The 24,257-nt window shown below is 35.9% G+C and overlaps 2 protein-coding genes across 3 annotated transcripts in view; one reads left to right on the top strand and one right to left on the bottom strand.

The window, feature by feature from the left end:
* LOC148313339 (sister chromatid cohesion protein PDS5 homolog B-like) overlaps window positions 1–17,894 on the top strand; it is a 33,072-nt gene extending 15,178 nt beyond the window's left edge. The window contains exons 10-22 of one of the 2 annotated variants that reach the window (XM_088264167.1): window positions 101–341; window positions 1,421–1,639; window positions 2,438–2,579; window positions 4,122–4,215; window positions 4,733–4,916; window positions 6,174–6,395; window positions 7,113–7,250; window positions 8,317–8,536; window positions 9,828–9,946; window positions 10,033–10,176; window positions 11,362–11,526; window positions 13,621–13,743; window positions 15,434–17,894. In XM_088264167.1, coding sequence (XP_088120293.1) covers window positions 101–341; window positions 1,421–1,639; window positions 2,438–2,579; window positions 4,122–4,215; window positions 4,733–4,916; window positions 6,174–6,395; window positions 7,113–7,250; window positions 8,317–8,536; window positions 9,828–9,946; window positions 10,033–10,176; window positions 11,362–11,526; window positions 13,621–13,743; window positions 15,434–15,550 — 2,128 coding nt within the window. In that variant the 3' untranslated portion in view covers window positions 15,551–17,894. Of the gene's footprint in view, window positions 1–100; window positions 342–1,420; window positions 1,640–2,437; window positions 2,580–4,121; window positions 4,216–4,732; window positions 4,917–6,173; window positions 6,396–7,112; window positions 7,251–8,316; window positions 8,537–9,827; window positions 9,947–10,032; window positions 10,177–11,361; window positions 11,533–13,620; window positions 13,744–15,433 lie in introns of both variants that reach the window. The other variant, XM_088264160.1, reaches the window with a different exon arrangement.
* A 1,915-nt stretch (window positions 17,895–19,809) lies between these two features.
* Window positions 19,810–24,257, bottom strand: part of LOC148313340 (clavesin-1-like) — a 43,826-nt gene continuing 39,378 nt past the window's right edge. Inside the window, exons 5-6 of the mRNA XM_088264355.1 lie at window positions 21,294–21,410; window positions 19,810–21,097 (exon numbers count right to left, since the gene is read on the bottom strand). Of these exons, the coding sequence (XP_088120481.1) occupies window positions 20,846–21,097; window positions 21,294–21,410 (369 nt within the window). The 3' untranslated portion in view covers window positions 19,810–20,845. The remainder of the gene's footprint in view (window positions 21,098–21,293; window positions 21,411–24,257) is intronic.

The following is a 24,257-nucleotide window of genomic DNA, read 5'->3' on the forward strand; positions in this document are numbered from 1 at the left end:
AGGCTTCCACGAATGCGTGAACTCTATAGTAAATAATCCATATAATTTGTGAGCAAATCAAAGATTTGCGCCATTGTGATCTCTCATGTCCCTGTTGCAGTGTCCGCCGCAGCGTGGCCGAGTGGGTGGAGCTGCACAAGCGCGGCAACTCCACGGCGGCCCTGAAGGAGGTGCAGGCACGCGTGGTGCAGATCAGCTCCAAGTTCCTGCCGGAGCCGGTGAAGGCGCAGGAGTTCCTCACCAAGTTCTCGGCGCACATGCGCCACGACCCCACACTGCTGCGCGGCATGGAGGCCATCGTGAGCCCCGACGTCAGCTGCGAGACCTGCGTCAGGACCACCGTAAGTCCCTCCGGCTCCTCACTCCGTCTCCTCACTCCGCCGGCTAGATAGCTAATCTCTCTCTCTGGTCTCAATCCTGCGGATTGGCCTGTAGCAACAGATGACATCTTTTTCGCCATTCTCACCTATTCTCGGAAGTCCTCTTCAACTCCTCATACGTCGAGCAGCCCATGTCTTCGTACAAGTCGCTTAGGTATTGGCGGTGTGGGCGTCCTCTGGCGTTTATTCCCTCGATCGTTTCCTCTATTATTTGGTGCAGGAAACCCTTTTGTCTTAGCATGTGGCTGATCCAAAATTATTATGACCTTTCCAAAATTCCAAAATTCAAATAATTTGCGGCATCTTTATTATTATTGTTAAGGGCAGTTTCTGTTTTTTTTTTAAAACTAAGCCATAATGTGAATCATTAACCTTTTAAGTGCCAGGAGGTTTCTGTTCCCTGTAGGCCAAAACATTATAAGAAAAGTAAAACCTAAAAATCATACGTATATGTTAATTCAAATAAAGGATATTTGAAGACTAATAAATTTGTACAATCTGTGGTTTTAAATATGTACATATGTGTTCCATATATTAAATTACTAAAGTAAGTGCTTGACATAGGCTAGAAAGCACAAAGATGAGCGCGTTTAAACGCTCATTTTGTATAGCCGACTGGCGAGTACGGCATTGGGGAGCGCGTAAACACGCTTAAGGGTTAAACATTTTCACCGTTTTGCGTTTTAAAAAATCGTGAATTATCGTAATAAATAAAAGTAAAGCAGAGGTCAGCAAGCCAGTATCAGGGAATAATGCGAGATCGAAGATGTTGTTAGGTGGGGAAGGTAACGAAGGAGACAATGGTATGCGCATGTGAGGAGAATAGAACCATCCAGACTCCCCCACATTGCACTGTACGGCCAACCCCATGGTAAACGACTTCCGGGCAGACCACCAAAGAGATGGATCGATAGCTGGGAATCGACATCGCAGGAGGCTAATCCCTCTTAAAAATAGGCCACAAAGCCTACACCAAGAAGAAGAAGAAGATAAAAGCAGAGGTTTTACTACATGTAAGTTGTTCCTCTTTCTGTTTCTAGGCCGCCGTGCTGAAGAAGCTGGGCCAGCCGATAATGACCAACCTGTACTACAACACTGTGAAGATGCTGCTGGAGCGCGTGAGCTCGGTGATGATCGACCACGAGGCGCTGAAGATCCTCATCTCCTACGTGGAGGACTGCCTGCGCGGTGGCAACATCATCGACGAGGCCTCGCTCAACCCCAACACGGCCGGGGAGAGGGGCTTGCGACTACTTGTGGTATTTATTTATTGTCTTTCATTAGCCTTAGCCCCCCACGAGTTGGCAAAGTGTGGCTCTTTGACCTTTTGACATATTGTTTGCGGAAACCATTCCAAAGCGTATTTTATGCTTGTTTACGCTGTTCACGATTATAAGTGTTCTATCTGCTTACTTTTGGTAGAGCGCGAGAGACCTTATTAAAAGCAAACTGAGAAATTTCTTATTGATGAGTACTTGGAAATTTGCTGAAAATAATGACATATAAACCTGACTTGATCAAACTTGGAGATTTTTCGCATAAGTAGTGTTCTTGTGGATACCTTACTTTCTAAAGATTTTTTATCAATGAATAAAATCCTTATGAACACATTGTTTGCGAGAAATGCTTGAGTGTCTTTTACATACTATTGGTAGAGAGCGGGAGACGCCAAAAAACATTGTGCAGATGGGAATTCGGTTTGCGGTTACTTGTGATTACTGTACGACCCTAATAAGTATACTAATTAAAGTCAGGGTTGAAAAAACCGGCTGCCAATAAAGTGTTAAATCAGTGCTGGTTTAATTTCCCGTCATTTTACTTATCCCTTAAAATGTTAAAGGTAAAAGAAAATGTGGATATTGGAGAGGCCTCTTTTTATACTAGAACGCTTACAAGCGTCTCCCGCTCTCTACCAACACTATGTTAAAGACACTTTTAATCGTTTCCCACAAACAATGTGTTAATGAGGTTTCTGTTTTTGTCCATGTTTGACTGTATGTTCAGTTGCAACAACTAACTGGATCCAACAAAATGAGCCTATCTATTCTCGTTTCCAGATGCTCTCGTTTGTGTTCCCGTCACACTTCCTGCACGAGGACATCCTGCTGCAGCTGCTGGCCATGCTGGAGATGGAGGAAGAGAGTGTAGCTCCGCAGATCCTGGCCGTGCTCACCTTCCTTGGCAAATACAAACCTCTCAGTAAGCGTACCATATCACTCTTACCGCAGCCACTTGCCGCTCTAAGCTATTTGCCGCATTCATGTTTTTTTTGCCATGTCTCATTCTTTTTTATTATGAATAAAATTAATTTTGTTCGAAAATATATCTCACACTCGCCCATTGCAGGTGATAATATCTGCCACACAAATCTAGTGCTTGGTTCCGTAGTGTAATGGTTAGCATTTGCCTACCGTGCAGGAGATCCCAGGTTCATACCTAGTGGGACTAAAGTAAATAGAAGAGATATGTATATGTCAGGATGGTTCCATTTTCCTTATATGCGCATACCATTGTCTTCTTCCTTGCCTTCCCCACCTAACGACATCTTCGATTTAGCATATTTCTCTTATCGTGGTGTTCCTTATTCTATCTCGCAGACTCTTGCCAGATATGCTCCTTAGAGTATTCATTTCTGACATTCTTAGTAGTTTTTTTTAATTATTTTTTATTGCTGTGTCCGCTCTGCATTTGATCCCATATCGCTCACTCCTTTCAAGAACGTCATAAATCAAAAAACTTGATTTTTCAGGAGAACGCTTTTAAAGTTTAAAAATATAATACAATGAATTAAAAACAATTATCAAGCCATTTATTGAAATTTTTACTTTGCAACACATCTTTTTAGGTAAAACCTGAATGTTTTTCTCCATTTGAAAAATATTTAATATACTTAAAAAAATAATTAAACAATACCTTTTCTTTAAAATGCAAAAACAACATTTTCTGCCCTGTAGCGGGTAAATATTAAGTTAAAAATATACCGCTTTTGCTGGGATATAGTACATTTTCTAGGCATTCCAAAAACATGCACAGCTGAAAATTGACGATTTTTGATTTATGACGTTCTTGAAAGGAGTGAGCGATATGTCATGATGGGTCGCACACAGGTTTTATATATTTTAATTGTTAAATTTCATTCCCATGTTTAATAATTGAGATAACATTGTGATTATGTCGACGTGCCCTACGTAAAGTGCTCTAACTACATTTTTGTCCATTTTGAGATATTTGGTGTATGTTATCAACTGACCGTTATCTACAAATATAAACAAACAAACAAAAATATATTAAATAAATTACGCCTAGTATAAGGCGTATAAGACGCTATCTACATTGAATTTTCGAAATGAACTGAACTCGTAAAATGCTAACTACTTAATTTTGACAAAGCATAAAGTTTTAAAACGATTTAATACATTATTTTATTGTGTTTTTGAATGTTTAATACTAGTTTAGAATTTCAGATAAAACCGTTAGTGAATAAAAAAAAAATACGTTGAAAAAAATCTTCTAAGCTCTCTCCTGTAAAGTAACAAATTTGCAGATAGAGTACTTTACGTTGGAGCCGTCGATGTGATGCAGTTTCCTTATGCACTGTCGGGTGTTGATAAGGGTTCGAAGAAGAAGGAATCTAGTACAACACGCTCATTGTTCAACCCTACCTGTGAAAGTGGGAGATGATGAAAGACCACCATACTCATTTTGGTCGCAACAGTGATATTCATTGATTATTTTTTTCAGATGAAGCCTGCCCCAACCTATTCCCCAGATTGACCATGCTGTGTAAGGCATACGCAGAAGTAGGAACTCCCAAACAAGCCAAGAACGCCGTCAGGTTTGTTATTTCCTAATTCAATACTTCACACTTTCATCAGTGCAGAATATATCGTCACCTATAAGTCGAAACAAAACTACCCGAACACACTGTTTGGGTTAGTCAATAAAAACAAGTACATAAATATATTTGGCTCAGGCAAATCGATACCGACAAGATGGAATACAATTTACCCGAGTAGCATTTGGACTTATCAATGCAATATAAACTGCTTGTCCGGGTTACGCTCGGGCTAAACTTAAAACTGGTTAACAGTTAGACAAAAATACTCTTACACTCAATAGTTTGAGTGCGTCCAAAGCTATGTTTGCAAATTCGTACTTTTGGTACAGCGCGAGGCGCCACAAAAATTGTACAGGTCGGAATTTGATTTGCGGTTACTTATGAATAGTGTATGACTGTAATTAGTATACTCATTAGGGTCGGGGTTGACGAAATAACTGCCTAACTATGTGTTTACAAACAAGACAGTGGATTGTTTCAGTCAGATATTAATTTTTATCCTTTGATTTCTCAGATGCATATTTGTGAACATGGCGGACCAACACGAGACAATATTCATGGAAATACTGGACACCCTCAAATCCACGCTCACTCCCTCCTCGGAACACTACCGCACAGCCATCGTCACGCTGGGACATATAGCCTTCAACCTGCCAGACAAATATCCCGTGCAGATCAAGAACATTGTCTCCAGAAAGGTTGGTGTTTTCTTCTTTTCAAGAAGACAATTCATTTTTAACACTACACGGTTGTCTAAATAAAACTTTTCTCAAAGCAGTATGGGCGTACATGAACAACAGGGCTTATAACTAAAGCCCGATGACATTTTTTTCTAAAATGCCACTTGTACTGTCAACTGTAGTTGTATCCCTTTTTTATTTTTATCGTTTAGTGTTTCAAAATATTGTTTTTAATAAAAACCACACCACGAAAATCACTTGGTATCGCGAATTCCAAGTGCTTATATCGCTCACTCCTTTCAAGAACGTCATAAATCGAAAATCGTCAATTTTTAGTTGTGCATGTTATCGGAATGCCCAGAAAATGTACTATATCCTATCAAAAGAGGCATATTTTTAAATAAATATTTACCCGCTACAGGGCAAAAAGTGTTGTTTTTGCATTTTGAAGAAAAGGTATTGTTTAATTATTTTTTTAAATAAACTGAATATTTTTCAAATGGAGAAAAAACCTTCAGGTTTTACCTAAAAAGATCTGTTGCACAGTAAAAAGTTCAATAAGTGGCTTGATATTTATTTTTAATACATTGTGTTGTATTTTTAAACATTAAAAACGTTCTCCTGAAAAATCAAGTTTTTTGATTTATGACGTTCTTGAAAGGAGTGAGCGATATATCGGTAGTGTAAAGGCAAAGGGGTATATCTGTCTCAGACCAAATTTTACAGGAGAGCAAAAAAAACTTGTGAAATTAAATAACTCATTTGTTTTATGTATTTTTGTATGCACATATCTTAATAAAACTAAATAAGTGTTGCAACTACAGCTATATCCTTTTGACAAATTATGGAATACACTATTTTAGACATTTTGTGGAACAAACTTAGAAAATGAAAAATTTGACATTACACTACCGATATCAGGATGTAATTTTTTTGTAAACTAGCAACATGTTATTTATTTTACTCATATATGTAATAAATGTGGTATTGCCACAAGGAGAGAGCGAGACAATCAGCTTACTCCGCTTTCGTTTGATCCGATTTCTGGCCTCTGGCCCCCGCCAGTAACGGCGCAGCAATGCGCTGGATAGGACGTGGAATCCATGACTGACGTGGCGGCGAGTTACGAGCTACGATATATGATTTCAATACAAATATCAACTGGGGTGTTTTGGTACCCGGCTTTGGTCTCGTGTAATTATTGGATGACCAGTATGGGAAAGGTTAAGTTTGATATCATCACATTGTAACGGCAACATTGCAATGTTCCCGCAGATAGTGAAGGAGCTGCTGGTGAAGGAGTCGGCGGAAGGGCGGGAGTACGTGGAGGGGGAGTGGTGCGCCGAGTCGGAGCTGCCGCTGGAGACGCGCTGCAAGGTGGAGGGCCTCAAGACCATGGCGCGCTGGCTGCTCGGCCTCAAGAGGGACGAGCTCTCCGCGCAGAAGACCTTCCGCATGCTCAACGCCTTCATCCTGCACAAGGGAGACCTGCTGCAGGTGAGACTTCATCCCAATTTGTCCTCAGGTTGTGGGTCCTTTTATCATATACAACGTCACCCAGGCCATGGCTTCCAATCATGATATCTTTCTGTAGTATCCATGAATTTTTAGTCTTCCTCTAGATATCTTTTTTCTTAAAAATTATTGTGACATATGTTTCCATGCATTCCACATCATTTTCAAACACCGTAAACACAGTGTTAGTAAATGATTTGGATTTGAATGAACTTATTATTTTTTTTACAAAAATGTTAATAATATTAGTATATAACCACTCACCGTTCCAAACATTCCGCTTTTCATTCAATGATTCATCGCTTAGTGAATGTCCCGCTATCCAAATCTAACTTTGACACCGAGCTTAATACGATTAAACAAATTGCGTTAAATAAACGGTGAGTGGTAATATACTAATATTATTAACATTTTTGTAAAAAAATAAATAAGTAAAAATGACTAACCACAAAGTAAATGCTTTAAATATTAATAATATTGAGAATAGAACTACAAACTAGTTATAAAACAAATCCTGAAGAAACAGGTTGTCGCCGAAACTAGTTAGTTTATAATAATAAAAGTGAGTGCATCAAAAAACAATAGTATTTTATTTCTCCAAATAATATATTACAATTATCCACAAAGTAGTGCTTTAAATATTCAAAATACATTTCACTGTTTGTTACGTGATGATGACGGCGAGAGCTTGTTTTGCAGCAAGGGCAGCTGTCCCGGGCGGAGATGTCTCACCTGCGGCTTGCGGCCGGGGTGGCCATGCTGAAGATCTGCGAGCAGAAGGGAGTCGGGGACCAGTTCACGGCCGACCAGTTCTACAACCTCTCGCAACTCATGGTGGTGAGTTCGCCATCCGTTACCTCACTCCACACGGTTCAACCATGTCAGAGATCCCTTAACACATAGACTGCCAGTGTCAGCCACCGATGGCCGACAAAAGGCATTTCATTTGTGTCTCGTTGGCCACCAGAAGCCGACACTTTGTACCTTATATCGACTATATGACAATATAAGGTACTATCGTCAGCCTCTGGTGGCTAACAAGATCAATTGAAATGCCTTGTGTTGGCCAACAGTATCTGACAACGGCGATCAATGTGTTAATCTTCTCCACTGTACCTATATTTTTTAATTTTTCCATCACAATTCAGTCCTGTGTCTATTTACATCTAAAGCACCACACCAATGTGTGCAAAATGTATGCCAGAATTAAAAACAAACATATAAGAAAGGAATGTAAGGCGAGGGATAATTGAAAAGTTTAAAAAGAGTTCTCTAAGGTAGTATGGACATGTGGTGCGAATGGATAACGAGATAATGACTCTAGTTCTAGTTCACAAATCGCTCACTCCTTTCAATGACGTCGTATATCAAAAATCGGCAATTTTCAGTTGTGCATGTTTTCGGAATGCCCGGAAAATGTACTATATCCCAGCAAAAGCGGCATATTTTAAACTTAATATTTACCCGCTACAGGGCAGAAAGTGTTGTTTTTGCATTTTGAAAAAAAGGTATTGTTGAATTATTTTTTAAATATACTAAATATTTTTCAAACGGAGAAAAAACATTCAGGATTTACCTTAAAAGATCTGTTGCACGGTAAAAAGTTCAATAAGTGTCTTGATATTTATTTTTAATACATTTTATTATATTTTTAAACTTTAAAAACGATATCCTAAATAATTAAGTTTTTTTATACAAATATGACGATGTTGAAAGGAGTGAGCGAAATGTCAAATATGATTGACGTATGACACCATTTGCAAAAATTATAACATCCTCCGATAGAGTGATTAATTGTGCCACCCTGTATATCTGTGTTGATATATAAATTATTTATCGGTTTGTGTTACCAGACTTGGTGAATGGTGAATGTTATATGTACAATGGTGTGTTTTGCGTTCAGGACGAGGTGCCGCAAGTCAGGGAGGTGTTTGCCACGAAGCTGCACAAGGGGCTGTCCAAGGGCATCCCCAACAAGTGCCTGCCGCTGGACTTCATGGGCGTGTACGCGCTCGCCGGCCGGGAGTCGGACAAGCGGCTCCGCAACATCATCCGCCAGTTCATGATCGCCGACGTCACGCGCAGGCGGGACTACATCAAGACCATCACCGTCGGCACGCAAGGTCCTTGCTCTTATCCCATTCTCTTTCTGTTTCCCCTGTCATGTTTATTACTTATTCTTACCCAATGGTGCATACAGCGCTGCGTCAAATTGGTGCAATGTTAATTGGTCATTGAGGGACTATATCGAGACCTCACCGTCGGTACGCAAGGTCCTTACTCTTCTGCATCCCATTCCCTTTCTGTTGCTTACATTCATAAAAATACATACAAAGCATACATTCCCTGAATGATCATCAGTTCTTCATACCCTCCAAACCTATAAGATAAGAGAAAAACAGATAATTCACGTGAATATTAATTTTATGTGCAACCCTAGACTGTCCCGCCGTACATGGACATCCAAACATTATTTTCCTGAAAGGAGTATGGGCATACATGAATGCCTGCGCTTGTAACTGGAGCCAGTGATATTTATTATTTATGAAATAGCACTTTTACTGCTATCTGTGGTTGTATTTAAACTTCACTTTTATTATCATTTTTCTGTTATACCTGAATTTTTATTTAAAATAATGTCTGTGTGACGTTATCGTAATGACGCTGTCAAAGAAAATCCATCAAATAAAATATCAATAATTTTGATATCAAACATGTTTACATGTTTACAAAATATTTTTTTTATTCAAGAAAATATGTTGCTTACAGCTTTGACTATGATAAAAAATTATTTAAAATAATAAATTGATTGTATCTCTGGCCCTTAAAAAGTAAGCGACCATTTTGTATGTTAATGCCTAATCAAGCCTTATCCTCAATAATTCAACACTGGCTAGAACGCTCAAGAAGGGTGAAAAGCCATTAAAAAGAAGAAGAAGAAGCCTTATCCTCAATTTGGATTATTTCTTTGAATACGGCTTGTTATGGATGTCTTCTTCTTTTCTTCTTGGTGTAGGCCTCGTGGCTTGTTTTTAAGAGGGATTAGCCTCCTGCGATGTCGATTCCCAGCTATCGATCCATCTCTTTGGTGGTCTGCCTGGGACTCGTCTACCATGGGGTTGGCCGTACAGTGCAATGTGGGGGGAGTCTGGATGGTTTCATTCTCCTCACATGCGCATACTATTGTCTCCTTCGTTGCCTTCCCCACCTAACGACATCTTCGATCTCGCATATTTCCCTGGTCGTGGTGTTTCTCATTCTATCTCGAAGAATCTTGCCTGATATGCTTCTCAGAGTCTTCATTTCTGACACTCTAAGCGCGTTTTTTGTGCCAACGGTTTCCGCTCTACTTTCGATCTCTTACGTCATTATGGATGTATATGGCTTTTTTATGTGAGAATAATTATGTTGCAGTGGAGAAAGCGATGAGCCAACTGTCTCACATCCTGCCCGACTACATGCTGGTCTTTTCAGTTCCTGTGCTCACCCACGACTCGCTCTTCGAGAGATTCGACAACTTAGAACAATTAAAAGTGAGTATCCCCCTCCATCCGCCCGCCTCCCACTCCACTCCACTCTGCCACACGTTGTGACACGAACGCACGTTCTCCCGTTGCAGATGGTAAAGCAGTGTCTATGGTTCATCCTGGAGCCGCTGATAATGCGCAACGACTTCTACTGCTACGGCTTCTATAAAAATCTCATTGACAGAATGAAGAACCACAAAGATGCCATCAGTGAAGATGACGATTCTACCAATTACGTAAGTTGACTCATTCCTTCTTTTTTTAAATATTTATTACTTATTACTTATAACTCTTATCCGCACCCAATGGTGCATAGGGCACTGCACCGAATTTAAACAGTGTTATCTTGATCATTACTTACACGAAGGCAAGGTGATCACTCTTGCGCTTCAGGAACCAGTCCACGATAATATTAAATAAATATTACAGTGTAAAATCACTGATATTTATTTTCACCCCTCCTGGGAATCGAACCCAGGACCTCCAACACGGTAGCTAAACACGCTGACCATTACACCACGGAGGCAGACAAGAAATATTTATTAGTTGCCTTAGAACAGTGTTCTGCAAACTTTTTCTATTCTAGGTACCTACCAAATTAAGAAATTTCAGAGGTGCATAGTTACCATATTATGGTAACATATTTAACATATTATGTTCAATACGAAATGTGAGCCTACTTAACTGAGCACAGGCAATCAAAATTTGGAGCAATTGTGTTATTTTCACAAAACTAGACGTTTTTTCCGCGGCACGCCAACTAATCACCACGGTACACCAGTGTGCCGCGGCACACACTTTGCGGAACAATGTCTTAGAAAATTCTCCTTGCCAAATGGGCATAATAATACATTTATATGTACAAGGATTTATAGCATATTTAGTTTATATGTGTCTTAAAATTTAATTTTGAAAATTTTTTATTTAAACCCTTATCCGCACCCGATGGTGCTTAGGGCACTGCATCATATAAACGCAGTGTTATGTTGATTGTTAACACATAAAGGAAAGGTGATCAGCCTTCCGCTTCAGGTACCAGTCCGGGGTTATATTTAATAAATATTAGAGTGTAAAAATCACTTATATTTATTTGAACCCACCTTGGAATCGAACCCAGGACCTCCAGTACGGTAGCCGAGCGTGCTGACCATTACACTACAGAGGCGGACAATTTTGTAAATTTTTTTTATGTAGCTTTGATCAGTTATTTCATTTCATTTGATCAATAAAAGGAAAATTTAAAACAAAAATCAAATCAATCAAACCCTTATCTACAACCCAATGGTGCATAGAGCGCTCCCTTGTATAAGCGCAGTGTTATCTTGATTGTTAACACATGAAGGAAAGGTAATCCGCCCTCCGCTTCAGGTACCAGTCCAGGGTAATATTGAATGAAATACATAATAATATTTTTTTTGCAGAAATTGTGGGCGATTTGTGACCTGGCCATGACCATCATCTGGTCCAAGACGACCAACTACGAGATGAAGGAGTTCCCCACGGAGACGCGCATCCCGTCCATGTACTTCTCCCAGCAGCCGGAGCACTTTGTCAACACGCGCATCTTCCTGCCGCCCGAGTTGCAGGTCAATGTCTGTCCGCCCCTCGTTCTCTACTCACTCTGCATCCCCTGCATCCCACCAGCACGCACTGACCAACCTACTAACCAACTTCCCAGCTCACATCCTCGCGGATAATAGACTTAATTTTTGGAAAATATATCTTAAGTTAAAATTAACACGTTGCCGTCGGGACACGGCATTTGCCGTTTTTCGCGGACTGTCGGTCAACTGCGGGACACGGCAAATGCCGTTTTTGTCGACTGCCGGTTATCGGCGGGAAACGGCAATATACGGGTTTGTTATCAGCGTAAAATAAAACGCGTTGAAGGGTAATTTGCTACTTGGGTGCTAGGCGACAGTCTGTCGACGTTATTTGAAATGCCTTGTCTGGATTGGCTAGTGTAAAGGCGTCGCCAGAAATCTAGAGTTTTTATACGATCTCAATCTCCAGTTTAGTTTGAGTCATTTCACGTATTGGACTATTTTTCATACCGCTCGCACTGTTTTGTTTACTGTTCGGTATTTTATTATTTGAATATATTAGTATTGTATAGGGAATGATACCTCGGAGGGGAAGACTATTTTTTAGAGCTTACAATGCTTCTAAAATTGTGAAATACGGAATACTTAAAAATTATGATTATAATTTATTTTTGATGATCAAATGTCATATATGATTTCTTTGAAAATTTCAATCAAAAATATTATTTGGTTAAGAAATTGTGTCAATTTTAAGAAAGCAATATATTTTTGCGGTAATCGCGAAAAACATCCGCTATAGGCTAGAGTCTATTGTTCGAAGCGCCCGACTACAATGTGTTAATGTCATAATGAGACGAAATGCGTCACATATTATCATAAATATGTAAATAAAAGTAGAATTCAATCCAATAACCTCGTTTAATTTAAAATGGAATTCTACCAACTGTCTGCAGTTTACAATAGATAATAGACTATTCACGGTTCAAATAGGCCATGAAATTTCAAAATGTCAACATTAGTTCTATGTGCATAGACCCTGCACTATATAGAAGCAGTGTTATCTTGATTGTTAAATACACGAAGGAAAGGTGATCAGCCTTCCGCTTCAGGCACCAGTCCAGGGTCATATTAAATAAATATTAAACTGAAAAATCACTAACATTTATTTTGACCCTCTTGGGAATCGATCCCCAGACCGATCCAGTATGGTAGTCTAGCGCACTAACCCGAGGTTAAATACTAATAGTATATATTTTTTTAATTTAGATGCTTTGCATCACGTTACATTGGGGAAATAACTGATTTCCTTTTATATTACTTGATGTTATAAAAAACCTAAAATAATATCAGAATTTTTGATTTTTATTTCAATTAACAATTTTGTTAACAAGCAAAAACATCGCATCTATTCTTGTATGGAAATCGGTAAAACTAATTTAGTATTTAACTTTTAAGTATTTTATTTCACTCAATCATGTTTCTCAAGTTTCATTAGAAGTTAACCCATTAAAAAAAAAAATGATGTGTTGGTCAGTGTTGTGTTATTGTTTTAATGCATGCGTGTGATTTATGTTGTTTTTTTATTACATACGAGTTTCATTTGTGATAAAATCAATTACTGATTGATTAAACAAAAAATCATTTCACTCTCTTTGTGAATTGGCAAACACAATCATATCCTGATTAAAAAATAAACCTTACTGTCTCTTTGAAGTTTTAACCATATATTGGCGTATAACAATAATGCATGCTCATAGTCATACCTTAATACGTACTTAAAATTTACATTAAAAAAAAATAATAATGTTCTTATATTTGACAAAGTTCAAGGCAGTATTACAGTATTGCAAGCACAATTTATATAAGTTTGTTCTCAGTATTTTTCCTGGTGGTAAAATGTTACCTGGGAAGTTTGAAACTGATTATTTGACCTGCATTTCTATGTGCCATTTACAAAACTTACGACCTGCCATCTGCTGGCTTAAGTTACACACTCTCTGAAGTCTCTGTGAGATCTATAATAAATCTTAAAAATATGTAGAGTGAAGACTAGGAGAATTATAATTTTGCTTTATTTTATATTTTATTGCCGATTTCTACTATTTTAACTTATGCACTCTTTTCTCTTTTTCACAGTTTCAAGCTACGAAAAAGACCGGCATAACGTACGCAATGATGCAGGCATCAGAAAGCACGCGGGGGAAGAGGAAAGCCAAACAGAAGCCCGAGGGAACGGGACCTGATGGCACCGACGTCATGGTAATGTTATATGCCATACTTTCCCACTAAATTGCCAGCTCGATAATCCGAATTGGCTGTAATCCGAACGATGCCAGTTTCAAAACTTGCACTTTCTGAAGCCGTTAAAGCTTTCACACAGCTATCGACTGGGCTGAAGGAGTCCAGAACACTGAGGTATTGATGGTTTTGAGACAAATGCGTGATTTTGCCCTTGAATACTCTTTCGATTTGTTGGTTCAAAAGAAAATATCTGATTTTTTCAAGCTTAAGGCCTTAACTCGCAATTCATCAATCGTCAGGCTGCGCTCAGAGCCAGTTTCCAACTCAGCTCCATTTTTTTTTTAAGAATATATATTGGATTCTTTTTGTTTTTTACAATGTATATTGAAAAAATATTTTTATCTATTTTTTTAACATTTAGATAACTCTTTTCATTTCAATTACATATGTCGAATGTTACCTGGGTTTAGAGAAAATTAAGTCGCTATGTAATATTTGTTGGGCCTTAAATAAAAATGTAAATTTTTTAATTGTTTATCCAGTACCTTAATAAAAAAGTAAAAGAAATAGCATTTTCATAAACCAAAATTAGTTTTTTCTCAAAACACTCGATAATCTGAAGGATTCCCTAATCTGAAGACCCACTGCACGATTTACATTCGTATTAGCGAGCTGGTTTATGCTTGTTACACATCTCCACTAAGTTGTTCACCGTGTCATGTTTGGTATTTCTCTTCCAAGCAGCACCTGGAAAGGTCCCGGAGCATTGATGCGCAGGTATTTTATGTATATATCATTATTTTATTTACTTTGTCGTGTTTGTGTTGTTGTTTCCCTTTTTTATTTCTTTAATTTGCCCGTCTTGTCAAAAGAAATGTATTTTAAATTAAAATTTCACTTGGTAAATACAGCTATTTAAAAAAAATCTTCTATGACACATGTTTCAATGCAGTTTGCATCATTTTCAAATATCATCCGCATCATTTTCATTACAGTGTTTGGAAATGATGCGCAATGCATCGAAACACGTGTGACAATAGATTTTAAGAAGTATGTAGTGGTTATTTACCAAGTAACATTTAAATGAATAATACATGGATATTACCACTGCGATAAACTTATGATAAACATAAATCGTATGTCATTTGGCAGTTTGTAAAGACTTAAGAAATGTTAAAATAACTTTAAAGGATGTAATTTATTCTCTTTTATTTTGCATATCATGTCATTGCATGTTTGAAAAAAGTGTAACTTCATTTTGCCAACTTTATATAGTCACTTGTGTTTAGTGAGAAAAAATAAGATATCAACCGTAACATAAGTTATTTTAAAGCTAGCAAATTTGAAGTACACCTTCTTAAAAAATACCAAAATTGTGCTATTCTCCCAATATCGTAAATTGATTCTCTTTAAATGTTTTCTTTTTTCCAATATACCGTTACATTATATTCTATAACCCCGACCCTAATTGGTATACTAATTAGGGTAGCATACTAATTACAAGTAACCGCAAACCCAATTCCAATCTGTATGTTTTTAGGCGTCTCTCCCGCTCTACCAAAATAGAACACTTATAAGCGTCTTCTTCTCTCTACCAACAGTATGTAAAAGACGCTTTTAAACGTTTCCCGCAAACAATATGATAACAGACATATGCGAGATAATCTTCTAAATTCATTTGTGTTTGAAAACATCTTTTTGTTTGCAGCCGTCCGAAGCATCGGAGACACAGATCCAGCTGCCCGGGCTCACCGACAGCGCGGAATCCGAGGCCCTGGAGTCGGGTCCGCCCATCAAGCGACAGATGGTGGATATTGAGGAGTGAACTCCCGGAATCACCGCAACCCATGTATTTCCCCCCCGCCAGGAAAAGTGAAACACTCGAACGGTGCAGTATTTGCCCCGATTCGGAACAATGGCCCCATCTTGTGTTGTGACATGTGTTTAGTATTTTTCGACTTAACGGGGCTCGAAAGAAAGTGCATTAAAAATATATTTTTCGGTTGTATTAGGACAACTAGTCAGTGATGCCGATAACCGACTAATGAAACGATAAAAAAGGATTCCTATTTTGCGGAAAATGGCACTTTCGGAACGGCGATGCGCCGTTTATATTATAGATTCGCTTTTTTCCCAGATATTTATTTTTCCTCCTTCCCACTTTGAATCCTCGGACAGACCGCCCGTCTTTCGATTCCGCAAAACTCTTTTCTTCGTTTACCAAATTGAAGCGGCGATGGAATGTTTTGAAAACTAAATAATGTATAGGAAATACGAAGATTTCACTAACGCTTTGTACCTAAACTATTTTGTCTCATTGGTGATCATTCAAAACTTTGACATTGCCTTAGGAATAATTTTCGGCATAGATACCTCGACCGGTTTTGCTACAATTGTCTTAGAACCGTTTTAAGTTTCTCAATTAGTTTGTAATGGCTGAACACGGCGTGGAAGCGAGAGAGAGAGAAGAACTATACTTAATATAGACTTGAGAGTTCCACATTTGTTACACCATCCACTCCTTGCACATCACGAAGTCTAATTATTTATAAGTTTAAACCAAATATTGCTCCCTAAATTGTGGGCTTTTTTCTTCTAAATTGACACTGCCCGTTTAAATTATTTTTTATCAGACTTTTTAAAATTAAATGATTAATGAAATATATTCTACCAATAATTACACAGATCAATGTGTTAAACTCATTGATATTTTTTTTAATCATCCTTCCATCATTCTAACACAATGAGAATGTTGTGCCACACTGTGACAAATAGTGAACTTAAAATATTGCAATTTCCCTTAATGAATGACCCTCAGAAATTAATTTTTCCCTTTTAAAAAAAAAAACTTGAATATATTTATAAAATCTGAAGAAACAAATATAAATGGCAAAACAGTTATTCATTTTTGAGGTTCTGGTGTTAAATACCGTGTCATATGTCATATTTATATTTAAAAAAAAATAAGTAAACTGCGCGACCAAACAAAAATCAGTCGTGAAAAAATCACAACCTATCAATTAATTAATTACCCATGAGTTTATCTCAGTTTTAATGAGATTTGCTTGTTTTTAATGAGATGTTACAACAATGGCAGTTTTGTTTATTCTGAAGGAATGCTTGTTGTGAGTGGATCGGTGGCATCGAGTGGCCGGTGACACTCGCTGTCGAGTCCTGAGGGAGTGGATCGGTGGCACTCGCAGTGGAGTGCTTAAGGAGTGGGTGGGTGACACTCGCTGTGGAGTGCTAAGGCTGAAGATTAGGGAAAGAAAGCGTGTTTTGTAATATTTATGATAAGCATAGGGTATACTTAAATTACATATAACTAACGAGTATGTTTATGTGTTTGGTGACTATAAAACTTCTCAAATATGCCCCATTTATATTTGGTGTTTTGCACTCCTAGACAGAGATAAGTTGTATTTAGTTAAGTTTTACGTCAAATATTTTTTATTCATTCTTAACACTTTGGAACCCAGCTTTCCTGGTGTATAATATTTACTCAAAGGAGTAAATATTATTGAAAAATATTTAACAAAAATCTGTCAAAATTTATTATAATCTCCTTTTTTTGCGACATCTAAAATTTCTCTCTATTTTTTTTTGCTGTATTATATTTGAAGAATCCTCTTTGATTTTATTAATTGACTTGTATCCATGATAATCACTGCGTATTTGAATGTGATGTTCATCATCATTTAAAATGTGGTTACATAGTAGATGAATTATTAAAATATTTGTATAATTGGTATTGAAATATATACGGATCTCTTGATGTAAAATCATAACAACTGAATGTGTGGTCAATATTACATATTTTTATAAATGGTTTTTATTGCATAAACATTTTTTTTTTAAATATCATTTTGTTTTTGTTGAGGCAGCGTCCAGAGAAATAAACTTTGTTTGTATTATATTGTTGTAATTGATTTGCATGTACAATTTGAAGAAGCAATTCAATAGTTTTATTTCGTAGCGTTTTGGAGCTGTATTCGCATCATTGCAAATCTTCTGTAGAAATTATTTTCCGAAATTGTGTAAAACGAGCGCCTTACAAATAACATGTAAATTATTTTTGTTCTATTTTTGTTTTATATAATATGTATAAGGAATAAGAAAATGATGTCGACTGTCAAAAATATTATAATAAACTTATTCTTTAGCTGAATATTCAATTGTTTTATTTCAATTTGTTATAAACACACACAGACACACACACACACACACACACACACACACACACACACACACACACACACACAGCGTGGCGTGGAGAGGTTAGGAGTCAGAATAATCGGCGGATATGAATGTGGAAGAGGCGGAAAATGTGTGCAGGCATGATGGTTAGTTAGAGAAAACCAGAGATTCAGCTAATATTTTAATATATTTTAGGAAATTAACTATGTGCTGATCAAAAAGTAAATGAGACTATATCAAAAAATTGATACAAAGACAATTTTGAGAAGGGAATATGGGAGGCATTTACAGGGCTTACGACCTGTCATCGGATAATAGATTTATAACTTAAATAAAATACATTAGTAATTTAATCCATTATTTATTTAATTCTAAAGTCAATCCCACTAACATTATATTCCTCTAATTATCACATTGTTTTGACAAAGAATTTTACATGAATATTATACATGCATTTTTCGGGCTGGAATTGTGAAGTACAATATGAAGAATTTATATACCTATATGTGCTAAGTCATTTTTAATCAATTTATTTAAAAATAAGCATGTTTGAAATTTACTTAGCATAGAGAGTGTAATATTTAAGCCTACAAAGAAATTTATAGTGCATATTTAAACTTTAAAAAAATACATTTGGAATTAACTTTGTTTTTTGTCTTTTAAAATCCAGTTTTTTAAAAAAATATTAGTTTCAGTGATACTTGCCATCTAAGGTACACAAAATTGTAACATATTTTACTGCACCTAAACCCAAATTTCAATAGTTTCAGATTTCATTTAAACTTTTGACCGCCGGTAGGTAGGTAATTATTATATTTAACTGCTGCAAATTTTTTTTTGGTAAAAATTTTCATCTTGGTACATTATAATTACCCCAAGAGATGTCTCTGCATGTTTCAATATTGACACTGTCATAAACCTTACGTGTTTTGTACTTTGCATTTTACCACGCTGGTAAAATGCTAAGTACAAAACATGAACATTTTAGATGGTCACTATCACGGCACAGAAATGTGAAACATGTAAGTATATTTGTGTCAGTAAAAGATTGAATGGTTAACAGATTTTGGATGTCTGGAATGCCACAAGTTATGAAAATGACAAATTAGATACACACCATAATCTGTATATAATTGTACAAATAACGACTAAGTATGAAGAAGAATATACAAAAAAAGAAAAAAAATGTATCCTGTAGCAATATGTTTTTGTGTAATATTTTTTTTAATTCTTATCATATTAATAAGAATCTAGAAGGTGCAAATCATTATTGATAAAATCTTTCTAACTAAATATATTTATATAAGAGCCAACCACTAAAGTACCAAAAAATGCCACTTTATATATTATTATTAATTAATTAAAATATGTTCTACTTACAGCTAATGAGAAAAACGCTAATAACATTATTAAAAAATACATTAACTACAAAGATTTATTAAAAAAATAGAGACAATGTCCCAATATTAAGATTAAATATATCTAAGTGCACAAAAGTAACACAAAAACGGTAATTAGATAGTTTTACCCGATCTAATTATTATTAACAAAGCTTAATGATTTATAGATTATTATTGTAGATCTGCAACTTCATATCGAAAAAATAAATCAATATATTTTTTTTAATCTGAAGAACAAAAGCTGAAAACAGATTTCCAATATTTTGTAATTTGGATCCTTATCTACTATGATTACACATAACAGTAGAAAAAAAGTATTAATCTGTCCTATAGCAAATTTTCCCAACAAAGTGATTATTTTTTACGATCCATATTTCCTTTTTATTGAATACCAAATGGTAGTTAGTTATTACAGCAATAACATTTTTAAATAGACAAAACATAAACACAAAAAAATGAAAATATAGAATTAAGAATAAAAAAAATATTTTAGAGATAATTAACCATCTCGCCTCGCCATACAAGTATTTAAAAATGCGTAATGCCTCAAATCAGGTGTGAAAAATATTCTACACTACGTAATACGTCAACAAAGATATTTGGTTTTTACTGTCTTCTGTTAAAAAGAGGGCTTTGTGACATGTCCCAAAGTCTTCAATTGTCATTAGGTTCAGAACTAGACATTTGGCATATGAGGTTTTAAATAATCGCTAATATAGTAAAAAGAAACTATGTATAACGTGACAGAGGATTGCAGATCTACAACGATGAAGTCATAATAACAATTAACCTTTCGCACACATATTTGTAGAACACAATTGGATGTAGCAATTTTAAAAAAAATCTAATTTCATATCCGTAATTCTAGGTGATTTTTTAAAGTAATAAGTATAACGTTAGTTACTTTTTTTCACCACAGTAGTTATAATAGTAATTTATAAAAATACATATACTAAAAAAGGAGTCAAGCCGATTCTACCATCTTTAAAGATAGATCCAGATATTTCTTTAATTGGACCCTCCAATAACAAAAATTGTATTGAAGTTAAAACTTTTTGGTCGTTCCCAATTAACCTGATAAAATATTTTTATAAATTACACTATAAGAAATTAAAATGTGATGGTTTCATCAATAGCGATAAGTTAATTAAACAAGAAGTTAACATTAAAAATACACCAGGGACTTGATCATAAACACTATTACATTGATATATGTTTAGGCCTATAATGGCCAGAAAATCAGTGAGAAATAGAAGACATTATGATGCATTAGGTATTCTTCTCTCGGTGATCCGGAGACTGACAATGTGTCAGGGCCAGCTTGCGGGATTCCAGGGGCAAGCATAGTGAAGCAGAGGAAACAAGTTCGTCCAAGGTTGTATGTGTAAATCCTACAACCTGAGGACGAGGAGAGCTGACCCCAACAGTCTACAATACGACAAGTTGGAATGGAGCCAGGAAGAAGAAGATACAGCCCTAGTTAGAGAGGCCTTTGAGAGCACAGCACACGTTGAACAGGTCTATTAGTCCACCTGCAGTTTGCGGAAACTGCCGATGACGCCGGTGCCGAGCTCGTCCTTCATGTCGCTGTCCAGCTTGATGTTGCTGTCGACGTCGATGGACATCTCGTCGAGAGCTAGGATGGCCTCCCGGCAGTCGCGGAGTCTCTTCTTCAGGGCGGCGATCATGTCGGCAATGGGCACCTCTCCGCCGTACTCCTTGGGGAGAATGGAGGGGTCAATCTTCTCCTTTAGTTCGTCTACCGTCTTGTGGAGCTATAAAAAATAGTATTGAGTGGTCTATTTCTATAAACTCTAGGATATTTTTCAAAAACTAATTCATGTTGATTTTTAAAATATGGCTATAAGTATTGAAACAAAACTGAATAATATCCTAAAAATAAATATCAACTTAGAATAATAATAAATAAATGATGATATAATGTTGTCATTTATGTAGTAAAAGTAATACCATGATCCGACTCTTCAGTTTGTCACTGAGTATAGACACTGCGAATACGACCAGCTGGTTGGCGTATGAGGGGATGTTCAGGAAATGGGTCTCCTTGTGTCGCATGGGGGTGGAGTTCTAAAACAGGGAAACAAGTTTCAATATCATAGTCGGATATTAACAATAGTCGGCTGACCAGGAAAACTGAATTAAAAGACCTTGGTGTCATAATGGACGAGAAACTTTTATTTTCTTCACATATTGAAGCCTGCGTTAATAAGGCCTACAGAAACTTAGGTTTTATTTTTCGAACCACTAAACCATTTAAAAATACATCCTCTCTTGTAACTTTATATAATGCTCATGTTCGTAGTCACCTCAAATTCGCCTCAGTCGTTTGGAACCCTCAGTACGCTATATATATAGCTCAACTTGATCGTATTCAAAATAAATTTCTAAAAATGTTGGATGGTAAGCTTCATTTAAGTTTCAACTCTTACGAAGAATCTTCAGCCTTCCATAAATTATCTTCACTTAGTAAACGTAGGAATATATCAGATTTATGTTTTTTGTATAATGTTATAAACAGTATAACTGAGAGCTAATCTTCTTGAGCAGATACCTCTTCACTGTCCAATTAGATTCACTATACAAAGTCATCTTTTTTATAATTCAGCACCATCAAATAACTAATTGAAAAATTCTTTTATATATTGAAGTTGTGGGAAATTCAATGAATATTGTAACCACCTTGACATGTTTTACTCCAATCTTTCTAACTTTAAAGTAAAATTATTCGAAATTTTAAAAACCGAAAAGGTTAATTATATTCCCAGTCGTCTCCTTTTCTTCTTTTCCTATCACTGTCATCTCCTTTTCTCTTTATCCCATCCTTATCTCATATCTCTTGTTTTATATAGATTTTTTCTCTCTTACTTTTCCTATGTATAAATGTGAAAAACTAATTGGTATTCATGATTTTTTTTGTATTCTGATTTTTCATGTATTGAAACTGTTGTTTTTCCTTCTAATAAAATAAAATTAAAAAAATTAGAATTAAAATATCAACAAAAAAATACCAATTTCATTCATAAAAATGTATAAAAGTAAATATTTAACCACCCTACTCTCGGGTTATTTTCAGGCATATTTTTTATAAACAAGCAAAAGAATCACAACGTTTACTGTCACAAAATGTTGTCAGGTATGAAACCTGACAAAAATTTGTAAGTGTATCCGGTACGCATTAAATATTTTTTCTCGTGCGCGTAGGTCATACGGGTTAGCGCGGAATGGTGAAGAAAACCCGCGCGTATCACGTACGATCACATGAGATAACTCCTACATGTAGGCAATCTATGTAACACTATTGCGAAATAAATCGCTCCAAATTTGTATAACGTACCCAAACGTAATTTTATTCAATACGAAAGGAAATTCCCAAAAAGTTTAAGAATTGAAATAGAACATTTTCTTTCCCAATAGTGTTTTTCTTCAGAAGGTCTTCAAGTGGTCTGTTGAAATAGATTTAATAAGATAACTAATAAAAAGTGGACACGAGACAAGTTTGGAAGAGAAGAGAAACAGCAGTAAAGTATAACTAGTACACGGATGAATAAATTAGTCATTTGAAGAGTTTGCGTCTCGATTTGGGGGCAAGGCCGCTCCGAACCACTTTCCTAACTTCGGATGAAATATCATTTAGTATGATAATCCGCTTTACCAATTATTTATAGGTACCTTTGTCTATTCAAATAAGTATTAGCCATGAAAACATTATTACGAAGGTCTAAAGTTGACGTCTTTGGGTTAATTTGGACAAAAGTGATCATTTCATTGACACTTAGAAACATATTTATAGTGTAACAATTCATATATAATTGTGTATCAATTCATGTATTGAAACATAAACGAATCTATTATTTTGAGAAATAAAAAGACTTTGTTTTTTGATCCATTCACATTGTGAGTAGATCAAAAAACAAAGTTTTTTTATTTCTCAAAATAATATATCACTATGATCCACAAAATCAATGCTTTCAATATTCAAAATATAAACGCATCTATTCAAAGTGATACGATTTCGTTTTTTTCAAATTAAATTAACGAAACAATATGTACTGTCTTTAAAAATCGTTAAATATAATTATTTTATTAGTTGAATATGAAATTTAATTTAATAAGAAATATGAATTAAATTATATGAGTTTAAATAAAAGAAAAGTTTTTTTTTTAATTTTCTGCTTTTTAAATGAATAACAATAATACAATTTTCCACCCATATATTTTACATAAATGTAATAAAAAGTAGAAAGTTTAGAATTATTAAATTATCTGGAGTCTCAGACAAAAAATATTTTGTTTGACTTGTGTAGAGCCGTTTTTAAAGACTACTTTTCGCGATATGCTTTGTGGCTCTGGCTGCTTTAAAATCGTAAAAAAATAGCACAATTTAGTTTTTACAATTGAATTGCAATTTTTACACATTTAGTTTTTAAATACATATTTTTCGACAGCCAGCATTACTGCTATGAACAACTCAATCGTTTAGACAAAATGCATTCAAGAGTCGAGTTTAGGTCGATAACTTCGCATGGCCGTACACAAACTACTGGAGTTAGTCCACGCTCTATTCTCCATTTACTGCTAACCTCGTGTTGCAACACCGTTCAAGTTACGAGAACTTGAAGTTCTTCTTTGTGGTAAGGTATCATTTTAACTGAGATTGGAAACAAAGTTGAACAAACCTCTCAGACATTATAACACTACCAATTCATCTATTATTCACTTGTCATTTAATTTCTTATGATTCCCTGGCCATTCAGATACCGAATTGAGGAATATCCTTATCCTGAATTGAGAAGCGCCTTTGAGGTAGTTTTTTTACGAAAATGGCGCTACATAATTTATCCATATTTATTATTATTATTATTATTTATCCCGCTAAAAATGGGCTGTTATAAATTCCCGAGGAACCCTCATTCA

This window comes from Brachycentrus maculatus, unplaced genomic scaffold, assembly GCF_059751285.1.
Source record: "Brachycentrus maculatus isolate JH-2025_06_01 unplaced genomic scaffold, ASM5975128v1 h1tg000015l, whole genome shotgun sequence".
NCBI classification, from domain to species: Eukaryota; Metazoa; Arthropoda; class Insecta; order Trichoptera; family Brachycentridae; genus Brachycentrus; species Brachycentrus maculatus.